Source organism: Parasteatoda tepidariorum, chromosome 3 (genome assembly GCF_043381705.1).
Source record: "Parasteatoda tepidariorum isolate YZ-2023 chromosome 3, CAS_Ptep_4.0, whole genome shotgun sequence".
NCBI classification, from domain to species: domain Eukaryota; kingdom Metazoa; phylum Arthropoda; class Arachnida; order Araneae; family Theridiidae; genus Parasteatoda; species Parasteatoda tepidariorum.
Genome location: NC_092206.1, coordinates 25,924,131 through 25,948,677, shown reverse-complemented (window position 1 = coordinate 25,948,677; position 24,547 = coordinate 25,924,131). Strand labels below are relative to the sequence as shown.

Genomic DNA, 24,547 nt, shown 5'->3' with positions numbered 1-24,547 from the left:
AAAAAATGGTTGATCACTGAAATGCTATTACAGATTTGAAATTTGACGTTCTGATAGTTCTTTTTTGTATCATAGTTTTAACGAGAATGTTTTTTTCAGAAGTTTGTTTGAAAGTTATTACAAATATTAGAGCTTTTTCATGTTTTTTCTGCTTTTTTGCTTTAAATATTAACCATTTATCTAAAGTTGTAGAAAAATTTTCTCTCTCATGAGATCATTATTTCTTTATTTTATAAGCTCGCTTTGGACTTAATGTCAATCAAAAGTAGCAAAAAGAGAGAGATTACATGTTGCCAGGTGTATAAATCTTAGCATTCATAAGGAAATTTAAAAAAAAAAAAAAAAAAAAAAAAAAAAAAAAAAAAAAAAANAAAAAAAAAAAAAAAAACATAATTGATAGCGATAAAAATTATTCCTTACTTGCATTATTATAAGCCTCTTCAACGAGTACAATTGCTTTGCATTTTTTTTCCTCTTATTAAGTCTCAAAATCTGTTTTTCTTGGATTAATTTTTTTTCAAGTAGAGATACTTATTTTTCAAATCTAAGTAATCATCTCTTGCGTTACAATTAACGCATCAAGAAAATGTTCTTATATGAAACTAATAAAATTGTATATTTTGAAACCAAAATGTTCGGAATATTTGAGGGAAATACGTACGTTTACGAAATAAGTAATGGTGACTGAAATGCGATTACATGAATTAGCGAGCGGAGCCTCCCAGTTCTTTAAAAAATTCGGAAAATTTTTTTACATAAAATTTGCACTTAAATTAAATTTGCATTTAAATAAAATTTGCACTGAAATCTTCAAAACGAGAAATAATTATGCGTATCTTTCTGCATTTTGTGACAAGCAATTTTATTTAAAACGAATTATACTACAAGATATTACGCGTAAATAGTATTTTAATTCATTTTTTTTTCTAATTTTTCTCATTAAGCATATTGTGTGTATACCGCTGATATTTAATAATTGTTTCTTTCTTTTTTTTTCGTTTCGTTTTTTCAGATTTTTACAGCCTCTGTGACATATAATTTTTTCCTAAGCTTTTGAAGTATTTTGCTTTTCTTAAAGGGGTGAAAAAATTTCAATGATTCATAATAAATAAAAAAATTATGTGTGTTTTTTTCCTTTTTGGAGGTGTATTTAGAACACGTAGCTGCATTTTCAATTTATTGAAAAAATTTAATGAGAATAATACTATTTAGATACCTTCGATACAAGTAGAATCACAGTCTTCTAATGATTTAAAATTATTATCGTTTCCTTGGCAACCACCGTAATAAAACTGCTGACATCTCTTAGTTCGTTGATTGTAGTAAAACCTGGGTACCAGTGCTCTACACGGCCCAACTTTTCGCGGCTGCCGACAAAAATCCGTTGCTAAAAATATTTTATTTAAATTTGGTTAATACAAAACATATAGATTTATTTTAAGACTCATCATAGTACAACAAAGACATTTTTTTTTAAAAAAATTGAAAACCCGCGAAACATGCTTGAAAAATTAAATTTTAAAATGAATAAAAAAAATTGTTTCAGATAAATTTAATTAGATTCTCACCCGTATTAAAGAAAATATTTTAGAAAATATGGCTTTTAGATAACATTAGTAGAAGCCTGATTATTAGGTACCTGATTAATTGCGGAATCGCGGCATTTGTTTATGTCACGATTCAGTAGTCATTCTGGCAACTAAAAGGAAAGGTTTTCTAAGGTTATTCCGTAAAGCAACAAAATGCAATGCATTATCTGGAAGTTACGAGATGAGGTACGGATCTAGCTGAAATAATCTTACTAAGAGCTGATTAGAAACTAGATTTAATCAATAACAAACAACTGCTATTCAACTGTGAAATCTAGTTATGATGAATTTATAGTTTAAAACGCTGAGGGTTTAAGCTAACAGTAATTGAAATAAGATTTGGAATTATGCATTTATCATTGCTGAAAATTGCTTCTCCATCTTTTGAACATTCTTAATGAATTAAAACCAATGAGACTATCATCTTCTGATCTCTCTCTAGCATAAAGAGGCACCAATGATTAAAATTCTATTATCATCTAATAATATATCAAAGTTTCAAAAAAATGCTAAATGAAAAACCTACTCAGTTTAAAATGGTTACATGGTTACAGGCATTTTTAAATGCTGATATATTCTACAGAGTACGGTATTTAATACATTGCTAATAACATAATTGATCGCTTTACTGCCAGTCTTACAATATTTCTTTTAATTAACTTATGTGTTTTTCAGGAATTAAAACCGTTTCGTCTACCTCGCCATTTCATAGATTGTCTAGATATTTTATATACAATGCCTATGTGAGATATACATTAATTCTCATATCTTATACTTAACTAAAAATGCCTAGTACTTTATAAAATATTCTTAGTATTCCAATAAAAACTTTCGTTTCATGCAGTGCCGGTAACATATACATTACAATTATTATAGAAAATAGTGGGTTCATGTAAATAAATTTCATTATATTATAATAAATGGCATAGTTTATATGTCATATTCTAATGTGTTAAGCATTATATAATAAAACATGTCACATAAATATTAAGAAGAAAAATAAGTACGTACTATTGTCATTTGCACAATTTTCTGGTAAAACGCAGTTTCCATCCTCTTCTAAAACATAACCGCTTTCACATTCACAACCGGTTTTGCAAACTTGAATACAAAATTCTGGTGGAGTTCGAAAATTTTCACACGTCACAGGGCAGAATGTCCCACATGAATTGAATTGAGAATGTGGAGGACAAGCTTTAAAAGTACATAATAGAAATCATTTTTTGAATATATCAATACAAACCACTTTCTACAGTTTATTTTAAAAAATTATATTTGAAAAAAATACGAATCTGTTTACTTTTTACCGGGCAATCCACAGGCAAAACGCATCTACCATCTTCAGTTAAAACATAACCAGAGAGGCATTCACATCCGATCTTGCACATTGTGGTGCAGGATTCTGGAGGTCTTGAGTAATTCTCACATGTTAGTGGACAAGAGCTACCGCAGGAACTGAAAACTGAATTTGCTGGACAATCTTAAATTAAAAAGTCATGAAACATTTAAACTATATGTAAATGAAATCAATGAATTCATGTTCTGAAATTTTAAATTTGCACTTATATTTACTTTGCAGTGCACAGTTCTCAGGTAAAATACAGCTTCCATCGCTGGTTGAAACGTAGCCATTATCACATTCACATCCGATACGGCACATAAGATTGCAAATGTCTGGTGGATTACGGTAATTTTCGCAGGTCAAAGGGCAGTCTGTTCCACACGGATTAAAATGAGAGTTTGCAGGGCAGTCTTAAAAATAATGAATAAATATTACTTGATTTTTCATGCAAAAAATACAGAAATATCGTACATTATTTCAGTAGCTTAGTTGCCAAGTTATTGAAAATAAACATTCGGAAAAAATATAGTCTATGAAGATAAATTATAAACTAAAGTGACTAGATTTTTATTTCAAAAAAGGAGATTGCAGTAACAAAATATAAATACTATTTGATCAGTTTTTAGGCTAACAGATATTTGACATTACTAAGACAATATACAATATTACTATGACATTATGCAATAAACAAATATACTTTCCAATGGAATTAGAATCTGGCTTTAGCTATAATCAATACATGCAAGCAAGTAATCCGAATCCACATTAACCCCAAGATAAGTCTGAGTAATGTCTCCATCAAGTCTGAGTAATGTCTTGCGTCAATTAGTACGTGATCAATTTGATTAGCATAAATGCCACATGGGGCACTCCAGGTAGCTTCGTGAATATTTTCATGCTGAAAGAACATGCTTCCTATAATCATATTATGTGAAGTGACGAAATCAATAAATTTGCTTCCAATATCATTAGTTGTATCATGTAAATCAAGTCCTCCAATTACAATTTGAAATTTCCTTTCTCTACCTTCTTTAGCATATAGATCCCCCAAAATAATTTTTACATCATATAGTTACGAAATCCTTTAAAGTTTAATATTCAACTCCTCTGAATAAGGTTAATACATCAAGCATTCTTACTTTCTCGTGGCCCATTTGGTAGAAAAGAAAAAGGACAGTTTTCAGGTAGTATACAGCTGCCATTTTCTGCCCTGACGTATCCTTCATCACACTCGCAACCAGAATAACATATTCGGTTGCATTCCGTAGGTGGATTTCGAAAATTGTCACACGTTAGAGGGCAAGCAGTTCCACAAAGTACAAATTTAGAGTTTTCAGGACATTCTTTCGAATAATTGAGGTTTTCTGAAATGAAATATCATTTTATATATTTATATTTTCTGATCTCTTTTATATATTTTTAAATGCATTAAGATTTTAATAGTTTCTATTTTAGTGCTTAATTTTAACCAAAAAATCTAAAATAATAAATTTATAAACTATATCTTGCAATTATAATAAATTTCACTTGTGTAATTATTATTTTCAATTCTGTTGAAGGGTGGTAAAATTCTAAAGCGTTTATAAATAGGAATACAAATACAAGGAAACGTATGTAAAAGTATTCAATATGTGTTCAGAGATTATATTTCAATGTGTACAATGTTCCGCAATCTCCACCTTTCATGTGTATTTTTGGATTCTTCGCCAAAAACCATGCAAGCAATAAGGATTACTAATTCACTAACTTTATGAATGAAAGTAATTCATATTTGAGATGATTTTAGAAATGCACTGAGCCAGTTTAAAGATTTGATTTTAGAGGGTTATTTGTAAAAATTCCCCTTACCATATGCTCATAATATGCTCGTCAAAAGTAAAGTAAAAAACATACACATTAGGGTCTCAAATTATTTTAAGCAAGGAAAAACAGTAACGTTAAGATAATCTGTCAAATCACAAATGTGGAGGTAAAATGTTAAACATTAAAATCAGTTTGATTGCCGGATGAAGCAGGGAAACGTTTCTACTCATCACCTTTCAACTCTCATTCCTCTGGCAATTTGTGCAAATTAAGTTAGTTCAGAAGTTTCCTTTTTTTCTGAGCGAACATGAATATCGTTTCTTTTTTCTACTTTTGTAAAAAACTTTTATGATTTATGAAACTAATTTCTTTTCCCATGCATTAATTTTGTAATGCTAATAAATAATTTTTTTTCTAATCATATTTTGTTACTAATAATACTTTTCAGCAATATATTTTGTGATGGAAATTTAAAGTTCGTATTTTTTTAAGTATTCAAAAAATTTTTAATCATAGTAACATTACGAGCAATACATTTTTAACTACGGAAATATCGTTATACTTTCAAGACATTTAATCAAATTGCGTGAGATAGAACCTTTGCTTACCCTTTACTGTTCGAATTGACATTCTAAAATTATGATGAAACAATCGGCTGCCTGTCTCGATGACCGTAAAGTTTACGGTAAAAAAAAAACATTTTTTACCTTTACAGTTTTGAAACTGTTTACAATTCGCATGGTGAAAAAACCGTGAATGCAAAACTATGCAGCAACAATCATGGTTTCAAACCCGTAAAAAAATATATTACTGACATTAGAGATTTAAAAAGCTTTATGGTGCTGCAATCTATGCATTAATGAGCGTATCGTATTCTAATAGTCCAGGGTAACGAATTGAGGAGCGCAAGACACTGAAAATTCTTTATGTGTTGAAAGGAATGCATGAAATATTACAATATCAACTCTAGGACTCGAACCCTCTATCTGTCAGTTATGAAATTGACATATTCGCCCTTTCGGCTGTAATACGTACCCATCTGCAAGGATTTAAGAGGCTACATTAGATGAGTCTAGTTGGTGCAATAATATTCTAGTTGTTTAACCGTATGAGGTGAAAGCAGTTAATAAACAGTTTTTTTCACAGCTAACAATTTTTCTCACAATAACAATTTGAATACCATCTTATTTATTAGACTGTTTTGTTTGAATATGGTAAAATAAATTGTTATTTAACCATTTTTACCGATAAATTTCTAACGGTATGCTCATTATATTTAGGTAGAAATAAACAAAATTAAAATGTAACATTAAAAAATTACTACATTAGAGCTAAAGCTAGAGCCTTTTTCTGCATATATTGTTTAATATTTTTTTTTAAAAAATCAGTTTTCTCATACTTATGAATATTTTTAAAAAACGTATTGAAAAGCGGGAAAATGCTTAAAAAACATTTTTAGTTAATAAATTTAATAAATTTTTGACAAAATGTATTTTTGTCTCAACTGCATATGAAGTAATCTACATATAAGAATTAAGGAACCTGAATACGTTATTTAAAAAAAATTATATTTAGGATGAAAAAAATAATAATATGCAGGTGATGGATTAATTGTTAAAATTTTTTAATAATATATCAATCTGAACTGGTCAAAAAAGAACAAAAATCAACCTTTTTTCCCAATCACATAACTTCGTTAAAATTTATTATTTTTGCATTACTCTTGCTTTATAATACTCCTAAAAATGCATCTTAGATTATAGAGTAAGCATTAGACCTAATATTTATAATCAGAAATTTTACAGTAAACACCGAAAACTATTTGGCAAAAAAGGTCAAAAGTTGCGATTAGTTATTTTTATGTTTTTAAAATGAAGGAAAATAACAGAAAAATTAGTTTTTGGAAAAATTTTAAAAAAGACTCAATTATTAAATTAATAACTTATATAGATGTTTCTCAAATCATCATAGCTTTTGTTTCATTTGACTTAAAAAGAAAACTCAACAGGTTTTTGAAAGTGAAAGGATCCATAATTTTATTATATAAAGAAAACAGAAAAATTATGTTTTGGTCAAAAATAAATGCAAAAAGGAAGTCGGGTACCTTAAAAGGATTAGGTTTATGTACCTTAAACCTCAAAAAATAAATAATATGCTTTATTTTATCGTTTCTAATATATAGCAAATATTTAAGTTCACAGCAAATGATAAATCATTACTTTATTAACACAAATAAAAAAGTTGTTTTCAAATTATTTTTAAATAAGTGTTATTTCTCATAAATATCTAATTTTTCTACTAACACATTATGATTATTATTTTATAATGATTGTTATTATATTATTATGTAACTTGCTCTGTCATCTACAAGGTTGTCTGGAATCTTAAAAAGAATAGGTTTATGTCGCTTAAACCTTAAAAAATAAAAAATATGCTCTATTTTATCATTTCGAATGTCTGCCCGATATTTTTGTTGAAAGCAAATGATAAATCATTTCTTTATTAACAGAAATAAAAAATTATTTTAAAATTATTTCTTAAACGAGTATTATTTCTCTCAAATAGCTAAATTTTCAACTAAGACATTATAAATGTTATTATTATTTGATTTATTATATTATTATTCGATTTATTAAATTATTATTTGGTTTATTGATTTAATGTTAAAGGAATATTATTATTTGATTTATTATATTATTATTTGATTTATTATGTTATTATATAACCTGGTTTCTCATCCACGTGGCACGAACATTCATTTTTTGGCATTCTAATATAAAGGAAACTCTAATTCGTATAAAATATTTCACACTTAATCAACAAAACTTGTCCAAAACAATATGCTTTTCTTTTATAATGTAATTGAAAACATCAGAGAGCTGATATTGTTATTTTTTGCCCATAAAAATTCTTTAGTCATATACAAAACTTTATTTGTTTTGAGAAATAAAATTTTGTTGAAAAACTTACATACCTTTGCATTCCTGTAAGCATTCAATTTCAGTTTCATATATGTTTCCATTTCCACCACATCCTCCGTAAATAAATCTCTTGCATGTTTCTGTATCAGAATCGTAGAACCAAGCTACTGAATATGCTTTACACGATCCAGTTTCACCCGCACCTGAGCAAGACTTAGGAATTGCTAAAAAAAATTTAAAAGTTAGAAATTAAAAATTAAATACTTAAACTTTTCTCCATACAGTTTTAATCATAAGTTTTAATCATGAGTTTAAAACTACACCTTACTCAGAAAGAAATGTTAAAGGAATCTTATTATATATATTGTAAAACCAGGGGTATAATATCTCTCCGAATTTGATATTAAGGTATATTAATTATACTATATGTAAATGTATTATTCATATAATTATATATTGTAAATTTATATATAATATATTATAATATATAGAATTAATAATATAATTAATGATATATTATAAATTTATACCATATGTAAATTTAACACCAAATATAACTTTCATATACAATTTAAAGGCGGCATGAAAGCATTAAACATCTAAAATGCAAGAAGTTTATACCAAAAACACATGCCTTCATACCAATTGTTAAATATTTTCTATTCCAAAAACTCCAATGTTGGCGCGTTTTGGTTATCGTCTGTAATCTATTGCAATCGATAACGAATTAGCGAGTGTTCGTGTTTATTTTCAACGTCGATTTTCATCAACAGGAACACTAATCCAGGAACTCTCCTAGGTACTGCACCACTTAGGTGTAAAATAGTTGCCACCATTTACACTATATACAGTGTGAGTAACTTTTAATCTAACTAATGATCTTGTGGCAGGATTTTGCGTTCAATGATCTACTTACTGTGGACAAAACCATGAGTAATGTATTTAGAAAAAAGCTTCAAGTTAAGCATTCAGGTTCGTAAATTTTCATGATACAGATAAGATTTTCATTTAGATTTTTAACATTATAAAAAATATTGATGTATATCAACACCAAAAATGGTGGCAATTCATTTTCATCAAAGAATTACAGTGCAGATCCGCAGATAGTTCTTTGGTATCAATTGTGCTTCACTACACCTCTGATACCAAATTTAATAAGAATATTCTCTGAACAGAATAAATAAAACATTTTACATTCGGATGAGGAACCTAGATGAATAAAACAAAAAATTTTAAAAGAATGTCTGAAGAAACTTAATTTAAGCAAATACTTGTTTGAGAATCTCCACAAGTAACCTCACATATTTCTTGTATAAAGAAATTATTTGCATTTCCACCGCATCCCCCATAAACAAATTCTTCACAATGACCACTGGTTTGGTTAAAGGCAAACCTATAGTGCAAAGCACGGCAAATTCCACTGTCCACTGGTAAATTGCATAGATCTGGCTTTCTTGCCTGCTGTATAGTGTTATCTGCAAGAAAAATTATATTATTTTCTGAACTAAGTGAGGAAAGTATATTTTAAATTTTCATAATTTTTTCATTTCACCCTAATATTGAAGTTCGTAAATTATTCAAAAGATGTTATAAAATATTGAAAATTTTAGCTTCAAAATCGATTTCATCCCTATGAATAATTTCAAAATTCTTATTTGTTTATTGAAAGTCAAAGATATACGCTACCCTACAATAATGGAAGAGACACTTTCAGCTTTTAATATTTTTTTGAATTTCTCAAGAAATACTTAGAGGACGATTTTGTAATTTTAGAAGTGTTTAGTTCTTCCTATTTTTCATACCTGGCAATCAAGCTTTGAGGGATTCGACTGTAAACTATGAACGAAAACAGGTATTTTTTGAACGCCCTAAGTCCGAAAATCAAGCAATAAGTTCGTAACTTGTATCAATTTCTTTGGCTGTTATTTGCAATAACTGCATAAAATTTAAATCTAACTTAAATATTTATAAAGATATGAATATTTTTATTAAAAAACTCATTTTTTGCCTTACGTTTTTTTGCTATAACATTAAAAATATTCAATAAAACTAAAAAAAAATTTTAGAGGATAAATTATAAAATTATTTCTTTTAAAATTTGAAAGAAAAATTTTAAAAAACTTGAAGGTATAAGTTATTAAAGTAGTTCTTTTGTACAGCGCATGCGCGGAAAAAATTTAAGATTATTTTTTTAATAACTTTTGTAGTATATTTGGCAACAAATGGAAAAAATTTGATTTGAATATCTTAAAAACGTAAAAAGTTTCAAGCAATTTTCTAAGTAGTTCTTGTACTTTTGAAAAGAAAGCTTAAAAGGATTAGGGGTTTTCTAGATATTTAAGTTTGATCTTGCTATCCGGTTTTTAAAAGATCGTTGAATTTGCAATACTTCAGAATGAAATTTATGGAAAACCTCTGGTTATTTTAAGCTATCTTTTTATTAAAATTTTATGCAGTTTTTGCAAATAACAACCAAAGTAATCGATACAAGTTACAAGTTTATTGTTTTATTTTCTGACTTAAGGGGATTTAAAAATACTTGTTTTCTTTCGTAATTTATACTCGGTCCCTCAAGTCCCTGAATGCTTAAAACTCGACTGAAAAAATGCATGAAACACTTTTCAATCCTCTAAGTGATTTTTGAGAAATTCAAAAAAAAACATCAAAAACGGTATGTATCTCTTTCATTATTGTAGGGCAGTGTATCTTCAATTGAAGAATTCAAACTATTCAAAAGATAAGTTAAAATTAAGGAAATTCAATTAAATTTGATTTCATATACCTGAACAATTATCAAATTTTTATTTGTGCATTAAATAAAAATAAAAATTACACTTTAAATTGAATAATGCAAACTATTTGAGAGATGAATAAGAGTTTAAGAAATTTAGTTCACATTCATTTTGCATATGTATGAACAACTTCAAAATTCTTTTCCGTTATATGTTCTATAAATTCTTATCGTTCAATGAAATTTCAGAATTAATATTTAAGTTCAATTTTATACTCACTTGAATCTCCAAAAGCAATACTAGTAATGCATAATAAAAATAAAATTTTCATTGTGGACTATATTTTGATCTAAGTAAAAAATTTTAGTGTGATCAGTGGTTTTCCAATAACAATGCGTAAAGTATTTTACACATTGTTAAGTTTAGTTTCAAATGAAGTCAGGAAATGCGTGCGATATTTTACAGGAAGTTGTTTCAGTTTTATTTAATTGAATAGATAACGACATGTCCTCAACTAAGCAAATGGGGAAAATATCTAAACAAAGAATCAAGGACGAGGCATACATCATAATATATTAAAATGCTTTTCTTGTATATGGAATAAAAAGTGTAAAATAAAGTTCATTTGCATGAATTATTTTGTAAAGCAAATAAATTTGAAAAACAGTTTTCATGTTTCTTACTTTATAGCTTATGTTGTTCAGTCCAAAATGCTTTAATATCAACACTTTCTAATGAAAAGAAAAGAAAGCTGAAATAATTTTGTATAGTTTAATTTAGAGACAAAATAAATTGTATTTAATTTAATTTTTACTGTGTATATACACCGAAGAGCCATTGCATTATGACCACCCTCCATCTATAACAATAGGCTCGCCCAGGTTTTCATTGCGTCTCGCCTAGGAACAATATTTTCATGGGGCACATTAGGACTCATAATCCTCATAGAACAATCCCTAACGTCTGTAAGCTACTTGAACATAGTTGCAGACCAGGTTCACCCATTCATGGCAACAGTTTTTCCTGCGGGGGGTGGTGTTTACCAACAGGATAATGCACCATGTCATAAGGGTCGAATCGTCGAGGAGCATTCCAGTGACTTTCAAGCCCTGTCTTGGCCCCCAAATTCACCTGACCTTAATCCAATAGAGCATTTGTGGCCCTACTTGGAAAACCAAATTCGTGCTGCCACGCTACCCCCTCGCAATGTGAGGGATTGCAGGACCAGTTGGTGAGTGATTGGTACCAGATACCTCAGACTACCTATCAGCACTTGTGGAATCAATGCCACGGCGGGTGCTAGCAGTTTTGAGAGATAAAGGTGGTCCTACATGTTATTAGCAGGGTGGTCATAATGTAATGGCTCTTCTGTGTATTTTGTCACCTATTAGTATAGGTTGAGACGAACTATGAAAACATAAAGGAACTATAGGTAAATGTTACGGTAAAAAACTTAAATGTCGCAAATCCTAAGTTGTCGGTAAAACCTAACTTTTACCAAAAGAACTTGGTACAAACTCAAAGTATGCTTTAATATGGTTCTATTTCAGGTGTAGACCAAGCCATTGCTGTAAAACGTAAGAGTTACGAAGTAATTTTGATAAATTTTAGGCCTTACAAGTAAAATTTAGTAAAATCTTACAAGTAAAATCTTACTAGACTTAGATCTATAACAGTTATTTCGATAGAAACCCAAATTTAAGTAAATCATAAGCTTTACCGGTAAAGCTTATCTTTTACCAAAGTGACTTGCTATAAGTCCGAAGTATGTTTTAATATAATTCTATTTCAATCTTTTTCCAAGCCTTTGCGGTAAAACCTAAGAGTTACAATGCTGCTTTGGTGAACCCTGTTTTAGTGTTAAAACCTAAGATTTACCAGACTTCGAGCTTATGCAGCAATAAAAAATTCATAAAACGTTCATTACACTTAATTTTCGTATAGTATGCAGATTATATACATAGTAAAAGTACGTATAGTAATATATAGTATATATAGTAATGTAGAGTATATATAGTAATATATAGTATATATAGTAATATATAGTATAGATAGTAATATATAGTATATATAGTAATATATAGTATATATAGTAATATATAGTATAGTGAAAGTGATACATAGCTAATAGAGTTGATTCAGAATAGTATAGTAAGTTGACGGCTTAAATGAAATAGTGGGAAAAAAGTGGAAAACAAAACTGAGAAGGAAAGAATAGGTTGAACTATCAATAGGTTTTTCAGTTCTAAACAAAAGTAAACAAACAAACAAAGACGTCGATATAATCAAAAAAGGGTTGTAAAATACCCAGAAATAATACCAGAAAAATACCCATACTTCATACCTTAATTTTTTACTTTGTCTTACACACGTGTTTTGAATTTTGTGTGAAATTTCTTTATCTGAAAAAAGCATATTATGAAAAAAGTATATGATCATGAAAAAATCGTATTTTATTAATTATTTTGGCCAGTAAGTTTCTAGTCTAATTCAAAATTAAAGATTTTAAAAACATTTAAATCTATGTTACAGACAAAATATTTTAAAATTTAAAAATTAACTCAAAACTGAGACTATTTGTTTATTACAGACAGTTTTACTATTGAATAATATCATTCAATGATCAAACTTTGCCGTAAAATTCAAAAATAACTTTAATAAATCTGTAAACATCTTTTGTAATCTATTTTATTGAAATTTTAATGTATGCTTTTTTGTCTCATTAAGTTTCAAATCTCTCGAAGAAGAAAACATCTGGCTGAATTTTATGGTAATTCCATTTCTAGTAAAAAGGTAGCAATAAACCTAGCATCAAAAATATACTGTATTTAATGGAGTCCATTTATTATTTTTTCCATTCATGAGGTAAAGGTTCACCGGAATTTCACTTTTTCAAACTTATAGTGCTTATTACCACACATTTAGTAAAAAATACGAAACTGAAAAGTAAACGTAACGGCCAATGAATGATTTTAATACCATGCTCTAAGGTATGGTGATAAAGTTACTGAATTTTTTCACATTTACCAAATTTCACCACAGATTACAAAACTCTATTTTATTATTAATTTTACCAGAATAATTACCAAAGCGTTTTAATAAAAATTATTGAGCTTTTTATCCTTCCCATGGAGGCAAAATTTTGCCACATTCTGGTAGTTTTTAACCCTCATATTCTTTCTCAGAACTTAATTATTATTTTATAATTCCTTAAAATTGAAGCCGTAAATAGAAGTATTGCTTTTTACATTAGAATCACTTGGAAATGAAAATAAGTAAAATTATATGCTCAGTAAAAGTACTTCAAACATTTATAAACAACTATTGATTTACAAAAAAAAATATTTAATGTATTTATCGGTTTCATTAAAGAAATAAACCAGAAGATTGAAAAGTACTCTAACTTTATTTTTATAATTTACAAATGGCAACATTTTATTCTTGTGACAGAATAATTTTTTTCTTTTCAGGAACAAGGGTTACAGATAACGTGCAAAAAAGAATTATAGAAGCTTGAGAAAACAATACATTTTGAGATTTTTAAGGAGATTTATTCCATCTGTTGGATGATGAGTCTTTCAGAATCACTTCTTAAGCTGAAATAAAAAACACAAAAAAAACATTTAAATTCAGCACTATTCATTCATTATTTTTTGCTTAAGGAAGCTATTGCGAAAAAAAAATGCTGGTCAGCATTGTTTACTGCTTTTGTTGGTTCTTAAAAATACAGAAAAAACTATTTTTTAATCACTTCATAAAAGTAGAAAAGCTTATAACAAATATTTATGCTGATAAACATTTATTGCTATATCGATTGAATATTTTTTCATGATTTAAAAAAATTTAAATAGTATTCAAAATTAGTTAGGTATGCAGTGAACATAATATACTTTTGCAACTTGTTATTTTTCACTATGACGGCTTCAATCGCAATAACTAATACAAATTGTAGTGTGTCTACCACTACAAAAATACAATTGCAATTCACTAGTAAATAAGACATGTTAACTCGATTCTATGTCGGGGTAACTTTCCATAGATGAAGGTTGACATTGTCGAGGCGACTCTTACCAGATTGGTGACCCAGACACGCTTTCCTTGACAGAAACTTCGTTTTGAAAACGCTTACTTTGATAGATGGTCCCCATTAAACAGTTAACTTGCTACTTATGATTGCGACATTAAGTCGCAACATGTTTTCTATACCAATGAAGTGGAATTGTATTTTTGTAGTGGTAGACTCACTACACAGATAATAGTTAAATTATTGAAAAAAACTTATCGATAGTTATAATAAAAGATCAGGGATACTCCTTAATATGTTATTCATAAAGCACATGCTAAGGGTGGCTTATACGAAACACATGAATAAAAAAAAAATTTTGAAGTAACTCGCCTTAAAGTTTAGGCAATAGCTTAGTTTAACTAAAACACGTTCAAGTACACACCTTTGCAAACTTGTTCGCAGTTGTCCTTTGAGGAGAAGTTGTTGTCATTTCCTCCACAACCTCCATAGATGAACTTTTCGCACTCTCCGGTCTGCTTGTTGTAGTAGTATCTAGGGAAGTATCCTCGGCAAAGTCCGGTCTCCTTCTCTTGTTCGCACAACTCAACCTTGGGGGCTACCAAAGCTGAAATAAGAAAAGAAAAAAACCTATCAGAAGCTAATAGAAAATGTAAAGTCGATAAAATTACTGGTAACTTAATCTTTTCTAAACAGTGTTTTCTGAAGTTCTTTCGCCAATTAAAGTTTTTAAAAAAAAAAAAGTTAAAGTGGAAGTTAAAGCTATATATTTCAGACTATATACACAACCTTGCCGTAAAGAATTATCTGAGCTTCAAAACAAACAAATAGCTTAAACATTTTAAAACTTTTGACTTAAATATTTTTTAATTACTAAACATTTTTAAAAAATAAACAATTTGGCAAGATTTCACCACCTAGAGGGAAATTATCAAAATCTATGAATAATTCTTAATTTGTTCAAATTAAGAGCTCATAATACGGAGTTGAAGTAACTTTTAAATATTAAAAACTTAGATCAAAAACACTCTTTATATTCACAAAAACTGTAGTTTCTCCTCTTATTCAAGTTTTGCGCAATTAGACCTTGTTTTAATGATGGTTATAAGACCTAAAATAAACCTTGAGGGGGGGGGGATTTATCCTCGGTTTGAAGACGCTTTCTACTCTTGATTTGCAAACGAGGATTCATCTTCGATTTCAGAAGGTTTTTCAACCCTTGTTTAGAAAAGGCCCATTCAATCTCCATATAAGAGGTTTGTTTATGCAAGTTTACTGCGAAGCTCATAGCGCGTAAACTGGCATAGTTAAATTTAGCATTGTTTAAAGCTTGCATGGTTTATTTGCTAGTCATTACAAGCCTCGTTGTACTTTATAATGAACAGTGTCGATGACATTAAAATTGCTATCTGGGAGAATATTAAAGTCTTAATTATGATGTCATTACCTCCGCATTTGTTGTAGCATTCATCTTCAGTGGCGAAGTTGTTTCGGTTTCCTCCACAACCACCATAGATGAACTTCTTGCACATACCCTCTTCTTGGTCGTAATAGTAACGGGGCATGTAAGCCAAACAGTTACCGGGTGCAGCCTTCTTGTCACAATCTGGGCGATCTAAGGCTCTTTGAACTGAGAAAGAAAACGCAAAATAAGTCATTAATATAAACAAGTGCACTTTGAAAAAATTCCTGATCAAACTACGGTTAAAAAGTACTGACATCCTGGCTGCATCATACGAAAAATTCATTTTACCTTAATTCCATTTTACCGTAAAATTTCATACCGTCTATTTTACAGTAACATTTATTTAATTACATTAATTTTGCAATAAATATTACTGTGACAATTGCAAATGTTTTGTTCCGAGAAATTTTACGGTGAAAAGGAATTAAAAAGTACCGGTATCCTGAGTTCCGGTGCCTTTTACCGTAATTTGATCTGAAATTTTTTACAGTATAGTATCACTTTACACAAAAATAAAATAGTTAATCTCTAATTATAAGTTGGAACCTCATTACATTTCGTTCATTAAAGCAATTTTTGTAGAACTCCTACACAAGTTTGCTATTAAAATTCATTTGAAATTTTAGATATTAGGTAATAAAAATGCAAATATTAAAAAATTTTACAAATATAATGATAAGCCCCATTTCATTTCGATCAGAGTGGGCGTTATCCGTTAAAAAATAAATAAAAAAAAATTTGATTTCCATGGAGGTAAACAGATGTTTTGTATGGTTCCGTTAAGTCTGCGGCAAGTATCATTTTAAATATATAGACAAGTTGAACATCATATTTAGTCACTTCATAATTAATTATAAGACCTTGTATAAATATGTAAGCAATTTTCAAAATTTTCCGAATTTTTTTTTTAAAAAAAAACAACTATTTTCCAAAAAAAATCTCTTACTTTCCAAAAAAAAATTATTCCAAAAACTTTTTTCCGATCATTATGGTAATATAATATGTATTAAAGAAAATACAAAAATCTAAGTCTATCATCAAAATCTCCAAAAAATCTAACACATATCAATGAAATTGTAAAGCTATCAATGCATATTTATTCTATATTAGATGATCCTCTCTCATATCGGCATAAAAAAAATCTTGTTATTGTCAATAAAATGAAAAGCTACCTGGGCAAGCACTTTCGCACTCTTCAAGAGTTCTGAAGTTGTTTTCGTTACCACCGCATCCACCATAGATAAATTGTTTGCATTGACCAGTTCTCTGGTCGAAGGCATATCGTCGGAATAAACCCTTGCAAACACCTGTTTCAGCGGTCAAGTCGCATACATCCAAACTGGTTGAGCCTGGAGCAAAAGAATGAACATGCTATTTCAAAAGGGCTTGTTTATTTTTAGTAAATGTAAAATAAAAAATACATATTATTATGTTTAATTTTTCTATTGTTAGCGTTCATTTTTCGTTACATAAATTTGGGCAATCACTCCATTACAAATTTTAATTCGTGTATAAATATCACGCAAAGACACAGGATGATACAAGATTAGGTAAAATGATCAACACCATAAGCAAATCAACACTGTTAGAATTTTCATCCTGAAATTACGGTAAAATAACCGGAAGCAGTCCGTCCGTCCTATTAACCATAAAATTTATAGTTAAGAACATTTTTTACCTTTACAGTTTCGAAACTGTTTGCAATTGGTTCGGTTAAGAACCCGTGAATTCAAAACTATAAGTTTTGTAACCATTTACAGCAAGCACTGTTTCTAAACAATAAATTTAAAACTTAAACAGACATTAGAGCTCTATAGTGGCTGCGTCATTTATGCGAGAATGACAGTTTCGCATTCTAATAATACAGGGTCAGAGATTGAAAAATGCAGGACAGTGGAACCTCTCTACGCATTGAACGAATGGAGGAATATTGTGGTGTCTATGCTGAGATTCGAACCCTTTTTAAGTTAACAAAACTAAACTCAGTGGCACGACAGCCCATAAAGGGCCAAGGCCTACTGTGCCCATCTCAGTTTTCTTGACCTTGGGCTCTGGAGTGCAGGAGCAGATGTTCCGGTTAGATGGTCAGCCGAAAGCGAAACCCCCAGTGTTTAGCTCCCAAGCATGCTTGATACTCATTTATCGACAAGGGATGAAAGGCTGAGTCAACCTTGCCCGTCCCGAGGATAAGTTAGTTCAAGATAATACCTTGTCATATGTAGTTAAAATTTCAATTAATTTCGTTGAAAACTAAAAAACTTTTCCTGCAGAATGTATGCAAAACACTGTTTTAAGGAAAACTATTCTAAGTTCGCAAGTTAAGTGTGTATGATCAGAAACAATAAGATTTAGAAAATTTATCAATACTTGAGATATATTTTAAAAATTATTAGCAGTTGAATTTAAAAAGAACAGTTACCAGCACAAGTTTGTAAGCATTCCTCTTCAGTTGCGTATCGGTTACCGTTACCTCCGCATCCTCCATAAACGAATCGTTTGCAGGTGCCAGATTTGGTATCGAAATACCATGATGGGAAGTAAGCTCGGCACAAACCAGTTTCAGCTTCACCACTGCATGACTTTTCAACGGCTAAATATTAAGATATTTTTAATGAGAATAAAACACTTCGATATAATTATTTAAAAAATGCTGTGAAGTTTTGAATAATGTCTTGTGGATAAATTGCCTGCGAAAATTTCACTTAAGAGATATACCAGATTTCTAACTTAACAGATTACTTTTTTCGATTAAAGGAGGCTTTTTATATTACATTTTGATTACATTTTAATATTGTATTTCTTTTCTTTTTTTCAGTAATTTTACAATTAGTTTATTACTCGACAGTATTTTTATTTCGGAAGGTGGCTTATTTTAAAATGGAAATTTCGCAATAAATAAAAAATGAACTCTAGGCTTAAATTATTAAAAGAGGTTTGAAACACATTTTAAATGTAAGAAAATGATTTAAAATACCTAACAAACAGTGTTTGTAAAAAAATTATTGCGTGAAGTGCGATCAGATCTTTGCAAATATGAATCTATCAAAAAATTTTCGATTATACTAAACTTTTAGCAATTTTATGCAAATTTTCTTTTTATGTTCACCTATTTGCACGTGCTTTTAATTCCTTAGTAGTTTCACAAAGCAATTCACAAGAGTTTCGGCAACTTCAAAAAATAGGTTTCACTTTAATTGTTAGGCTATAACATAATTTCGGAAAAAATTTAAAAGATTTTTAATAACCATATCTAGAAGTTGCTCTAGTTTGATTATCTGATTAAATGTACAAAATAAATTAACTTCCTTCAATGTTTTGCTACAAACATTTGTTCTACTTAACAAAAAAATACGATTTGTAAACATAAATGTAAACATGTCTATCCAACTCGTATTTAATAATATTGTACTGTGGTTTTTAACTTTAATAAAACCAATAATTATATATAGAAGAGAATTATGAACCATGAACAAAGCTGAGGGAAATAAATTATTAATATTCGAACGAGAAATAATTATAAAAATAATTGCTGCTGTCAAAGAAAATGATATCCAGAGGATCCGTTACAATAACGAATTTTACCCCAAATTAAGAGAATCAAATATTTAGGAAACCAAAAAGGAGATATATCAAATAAGATAGCTTTGACATATCTAAACATACAATGATTTAAGCCCCCAAAAAAGCGACAATTCAAAAATGTGATATAGAAATAGAGGTACACCAAACACCAGAAGATTTGATACAGTTTAGAAAACGTTAGAGAACTCTGGCAGTGGATAATTTCAGTAATTAAGTTATTAATATTCGAACGATATATAAAGTTATTAATATTCGAACGAAAAATAATAATTAAAAATAGTTAGTGCAATCAAAGAAAATTATGTCCAGAGGATCCGTTGTAATAACGAATTTCACACCTAATTCAACAAACCAAATATTGTGGAAAATATAAAGGAAATATATATCAATTCAGATAGCATGAATTTATCTACAAATACAATTATTCAAGTCCAACAATAAAGGGACATTTTAAAACTGTGAATAAAAAAAGAAGAAAGATAGACTAAACACAAGATGACGTGATACAGTAGAGAAAACGTTGCATGAAATTGGGGTTAACCATTAAATAAATGGGGCGATGGATAATTTCTGATGGAAGAGACAGCCTTGTTCTGCAGCAGACTGTAGAGCTGCAGAAGAAGAAGTACTAATGTTAAAGTAAAACGAAGTTAAACACTTAGATTTTGTGCAAGTAAACTGCTACATAGGTTATATTCCAAAATAAAAAACTATTTTTCTTACAATCAAAAAATTATGACTATTGTTTTTATTTTAAAACTCATATTTATGAACTCCTTAAGTTAAATACAGGATTTATCTAAACGACTTTTTTTAATTAAAACCTTGATATATGTTTACCTTGGGGTGGGCAGTGTTCAGGCAACACACAGCTACCATCCATTGCCAAAACGTAACCTTCATCGCATTCGCATCCGATCTTGCACATAAGAACACATACTTGGGGTGGGCTTAGGTAGTTCTCACACGTCAGTGGACATGCTGTACCACATGTTGTGTAGTGGGAATTGGCAGGACAATCCCTGACATTGAAGTCTAAGGAATAAAATATCGAAGGTTTATATATCAATTTTAGAAATAAGTCTTAATGGTTTTATTATAAAATCAATGGAATAAGAACTTATAATAAAATTTTTTACATCTTGAAAATGCAGTTATAACTGTGTGGTTTATGCTTAAAAATTGAATTTAAAAAATAATTTAAATTATTTTGAATTTTGCTATAAATATTCTTCATACAAATTATAGTTCTTAAAAATTGCAATGTAATACAGATGCAACACTGATCAACTATTTGCTTAAAGAAAAAGCTGCAGTATTTAGATAAATTTGACAAAATAATTGTCTATAAAGTATAGCACTAATTTAAATTGATAAAGTAGACATTTTTTAAAACTCTTCACAGTCTTTTATTTTTCTGTGCCTTGATTTAAAATTAGATAAAAATTAAATTGAAATCAGATATAACATTCTGAAAATAGAAAATAAAGTTTGTTTTAGAGTACAATTTTTATTGGATATGTTATGGGATATATTATATTATATTATATTATATTATATTATATTATACTTATTTCAAGCACGAACAAAGTGAATTAGTTATTATGAAATATTTACCTATTTGGGCTAGAGACCCAGCTACTAGGCAGAAAAGAACTAAAAGTTGCATGATTGTACTTGATAGATTTTCAAGCTTATTTCTAAGAGGAAGATACACTAAAAATTCTTGCTTTATATAGCTATCGTAAATTTGCGTGTCTGTTCATTTTCCCACGCAAATAATCTCTTCATTGTTTTGTTTTGTTTTATATTATGTAAAAAAACATATGCTACACGCAAGATTCGCAACGTTTTTATTTTAATAAATCAACTGTTCAAATATTTTGAGATAAGTTGATTAAAGTCAAAAGTACTCAATTGTCCTTAAGATAATTTTTTTTCTACCCCTGAGGATGTTTTACGTCAGCATTGTGGTCGATTCGAGCCGGGTGCGTTAGGAGGCGAACGCTCTATCCCCCATGCCACCACGGCTTTAAAAGGATTATCCTTGAGTCTGGTCCCTTAAATCAGAAAAAATACCAGAATATCAAAAATGTAAAATATTTTATTGTTATAGATCAAAAACAGCGCTGTCATGGTGTCATGGAAACAAAATATTGTTAAAAATAAAAACAGAAAAAACCACTAGAAAAAATTCAATCGTCTTAAATCTCGCTAAATTCATAGATTGTGAGGTGAAAGTAATAACGTGCTAGAAACAAGCATACAGGTTTAATTAAAAAGTTATTTAAAACTGAAGAAATACTATATTTAACTGTCAGTGGTAATTTTAAACATAAATTTGCTTATTTTTACTCTTCCAAGCGACATATCAATTCCAAGGCATTTAAATTTATTAAATTCTTATACTAAAGCCTTATAACACTTACTATTATTAATGATAAATAATTGTTAACAACTTTCTTGAACACAAATCTTAAATTTTCAATCCTTATATAATAATCATTTAAAAAAACTTTATTTAAGAAAATAAATATCGGTTATAGAAACCATGAAGAACAAGTCGACAAATAGTTCGCCAACAAGTAACACTACGTAAGGTTTTGATTTACACAGATCACATCGGCTACAAATACACATAGGTGCATGCATCAAATGTGATATGAAAAGTAGATAATAAAAAACCATTAATTAAAAAATGATTAAAAATTTTAAATTGCCAAAACTCTTTAAAAATATGACTTCAAGGAAATACTTTAAAATAGCAGGAAAACTTTGAATAGTGACAAAATTTCAACCAAGTTAACAGAAGTATATATATAATTCTATCAGTTTTAAAAATAAAAAATTTATATATTTTGCATGGTAATAAAATTGTAAAATGCTATATAATATTTAGTTTCCCAAAATTGCATATAAACAACACTTCACTTCGAAATTGAAGAAAAACCCCATACCAGCACAAGTTTGTAAGCATTCCTGCTCAGTGGCGTATCTGTTACCGTTACCTCCACATCCTCCATAAACGAATCGTTTGCAAGTGCCAGATTTGCTATCGTAATACCAAGAAGGAAAATAAGCATCACACACGCCAGTTTCAGGTTCACCACTGCATGATTTTTCAATGGCTAATTTAGGAGATATTAGTAATATGAATAAAATAAAATTCTTTTCAACAATAAAACTGTATTATAAAATTGTATTAAAAAAATCACTAAATATAAATAAATAATTTTCTTCTATTAGAACCTTAACATAATTCTTGCTAAATGCTGTAAGAACTTATTACAACAGTATCGATATGTGGTAGCAATCTTCATACATTAAGTTCTTATACAAAACAATACTAGTAGTACCCATTTGGGTTACGATGGGTTCAGACAGAGTTTCGAAAAGTACAAACCCGGACTCGGACTCTTTAACCGAAAGAAGCCACCAGATTCATTGAATTTTCTTATGCCTTTTTACAACTTCCAAAGTAAGCAAATATGCAAAAAACTGAGTTCTTCAATTACTAAGAATAAAAAATCGACATAAAATGTTTAAATGTTAAACAAAAATTAAGTAATATTATATTCGTAATTTAGTACTCTGAATAAATTGTTTTCTTTGGCTTCCCCCTCGCAAGTTTTGACTATATATCGTCGAGAATTTCAGCCTTAATCTGTCAGATTAAATATCGAACTTTTACGGTTTCAGGCACAAAACTCGTCGGGGGTATGGACCTCAAAATATGAACCGGAGTAGCAAAAGTTTTCTGTAATAATAAGGTTCTATAAAAGAAACAATGAAAACTGAGGTTCAACAATGTTTTTTTAATTTCTTCAGTACTGGGCAAAAGTTACGCCTTTCAGAAAAGTGGCGATTTGCTGTAAAAGCATCCTACGTAAATTTTGAAGACAGCTGAGAAAAGCTTTATTTAATTTTGTGCCCGCTTTCTTACATATTAAAATAATAAACACTCTCATATAGTTAGACTTACAATTTTATTAAGAACGAGAAGATGTATCTAACATAGTGTTGCAAGGCTCTTTCGCCAAAGCAAATAAAAAACCGCCACAGTTTAAGTGCCTTACACTTGAAGCTAAGCTGTAAATTTATACTAGATAAATTTATACATCTTGCCGTAAGGAATTATCTGAGCTTTATACTGCACATACTTAAAGACTTTAAAAATTGCAATATATTTTTAAAGATCGATAGTTTAGTAAGATATTTTAATCTAAAAGAAAAATAACAAAGTCAATGAATAATTCTCAATTTTTGCAAATTTGCACGATATGGATGTTTGTTCCTGTGTGTTGTTCTCTCTAGCGCGATGTGGGAATGTAACCCACCCTATGAACAGGTATCTGTGACAGTGTTGCGTGGGTAATGCTACTCGCCTCCGTGACTTAAGTTCACAGGTGCCCACCGGGTAACGTAAAATGAGTAACACTTCTGACATCTTCCGAGGTTAAGAACGAGAGTTAAAAAAAATAATACCTGGAATTAAAAAAATAATTTATAAATAAATAAAAAAATCTTCCTACTTTGAGCTGGGCAGTGTTCAGGCAACACACAGCTTCCATCCTTGGCAAAAATGTATCCTTCATCGCATTGACATCCGATCTTGCACATGAGAACACATGGTTTGGGAGGGTCTTGGTAATTCTCACATGTCAGGGGGCACGCTGTTGTGCATGTTGAATAGTTGGAATTGGCAGGACAGGACAAGTTAACGTCTAAAAATAACAGAGCATATATAAAAGCTTCAAAATTTAAATATAACTACTGATGGTTGTAATTTCATAAGAAATGGATAAGAATTTTCAAAACGTGTGATGGAAAGTGATAGTTCAGCTAACTATTTGAGCAAGGAAGCACCAGAATAAATTAAAATTTAAACTTGACAAAATTATTGCGTGAAAAAAAGGAATAATAAATTATAAAGACAAAAATTGAGGCTTTAAAAAACGTAGTGGTGTTTTATTTATTTTTTCAACTTCATATAAGATTAAGTAAAAATAAATAAAATGAAATAAAAAAAACGAAAGAAAGTAAAGATACAATGTTTTATTGATTCATTTATATACTCAATTGTCCTTAA

General features: G+C 29.2%; 1 protein-coding gene across 1 annotated transcript in view; it reads right to left on the bottom strand.

Annotated features, from left to right (window-relative positions):
• The window catches only part of LOC107440509 (papilin), a 29,933-nt gene that overhangs the window by 4,106 nt on the left and 1,280 nt on the right, over window positions 1-24,547 (bottom strand). Inside the window, exons 2-15 of the mRNA XM_071179088.1 lie at window positions 23,991-24,182; window positions 22,416-22,586; window positions 20,299-20,493; window positions 18,296-18,466; window positions 17,049-17,225; window positions 15,859-16,041; window positions 14,836-15,018; window positions 8,927-9,130; window positions 7,709-7,879; window positions 4,071-4,295; window positions 3,162-3,341; window positions 2,890-3,069; window positions 2,601-2,783; window positions 1,217-1,387 (exon numbers count right to left, since the gene is read on the bottom strand). Coding sequence (XP_071035189.1) covers window positions 1,217-1,387; window positions 2,601-2,783; window positions 2,890-3,069; window positions 3,162-3,341; window positions 4,071-4,295; window positions 7,709-7,879; window positions 8,927-9,130; window positions 14,836-15,018; window positions 15,859-16,041; window positions 17,049-17,225; window positions 18,296-18,466; window positions 20,299-20,493; window positions 22,416-22,586; window positions 23,991-24,182 — 2,586 coding nt within the window. The remainder of the gene's footprint in view (window positions 1-1,216; window positions 1,388-2,600; window positions 2,784-2,889; window positions 3,070-3,161; window positions 3,342-4,070; window positions 4,296-7,708; window positions 7,880-8,926; window positions 9,131-14,835; window positions 15,019-15,858; window positions 16,042-17,048; window positions 17,226-18,295; window positions 18,467-20,298; window positions 20,494-22,415; window positions 22,587-23,990; window positions 24,183-24,547) is intronic.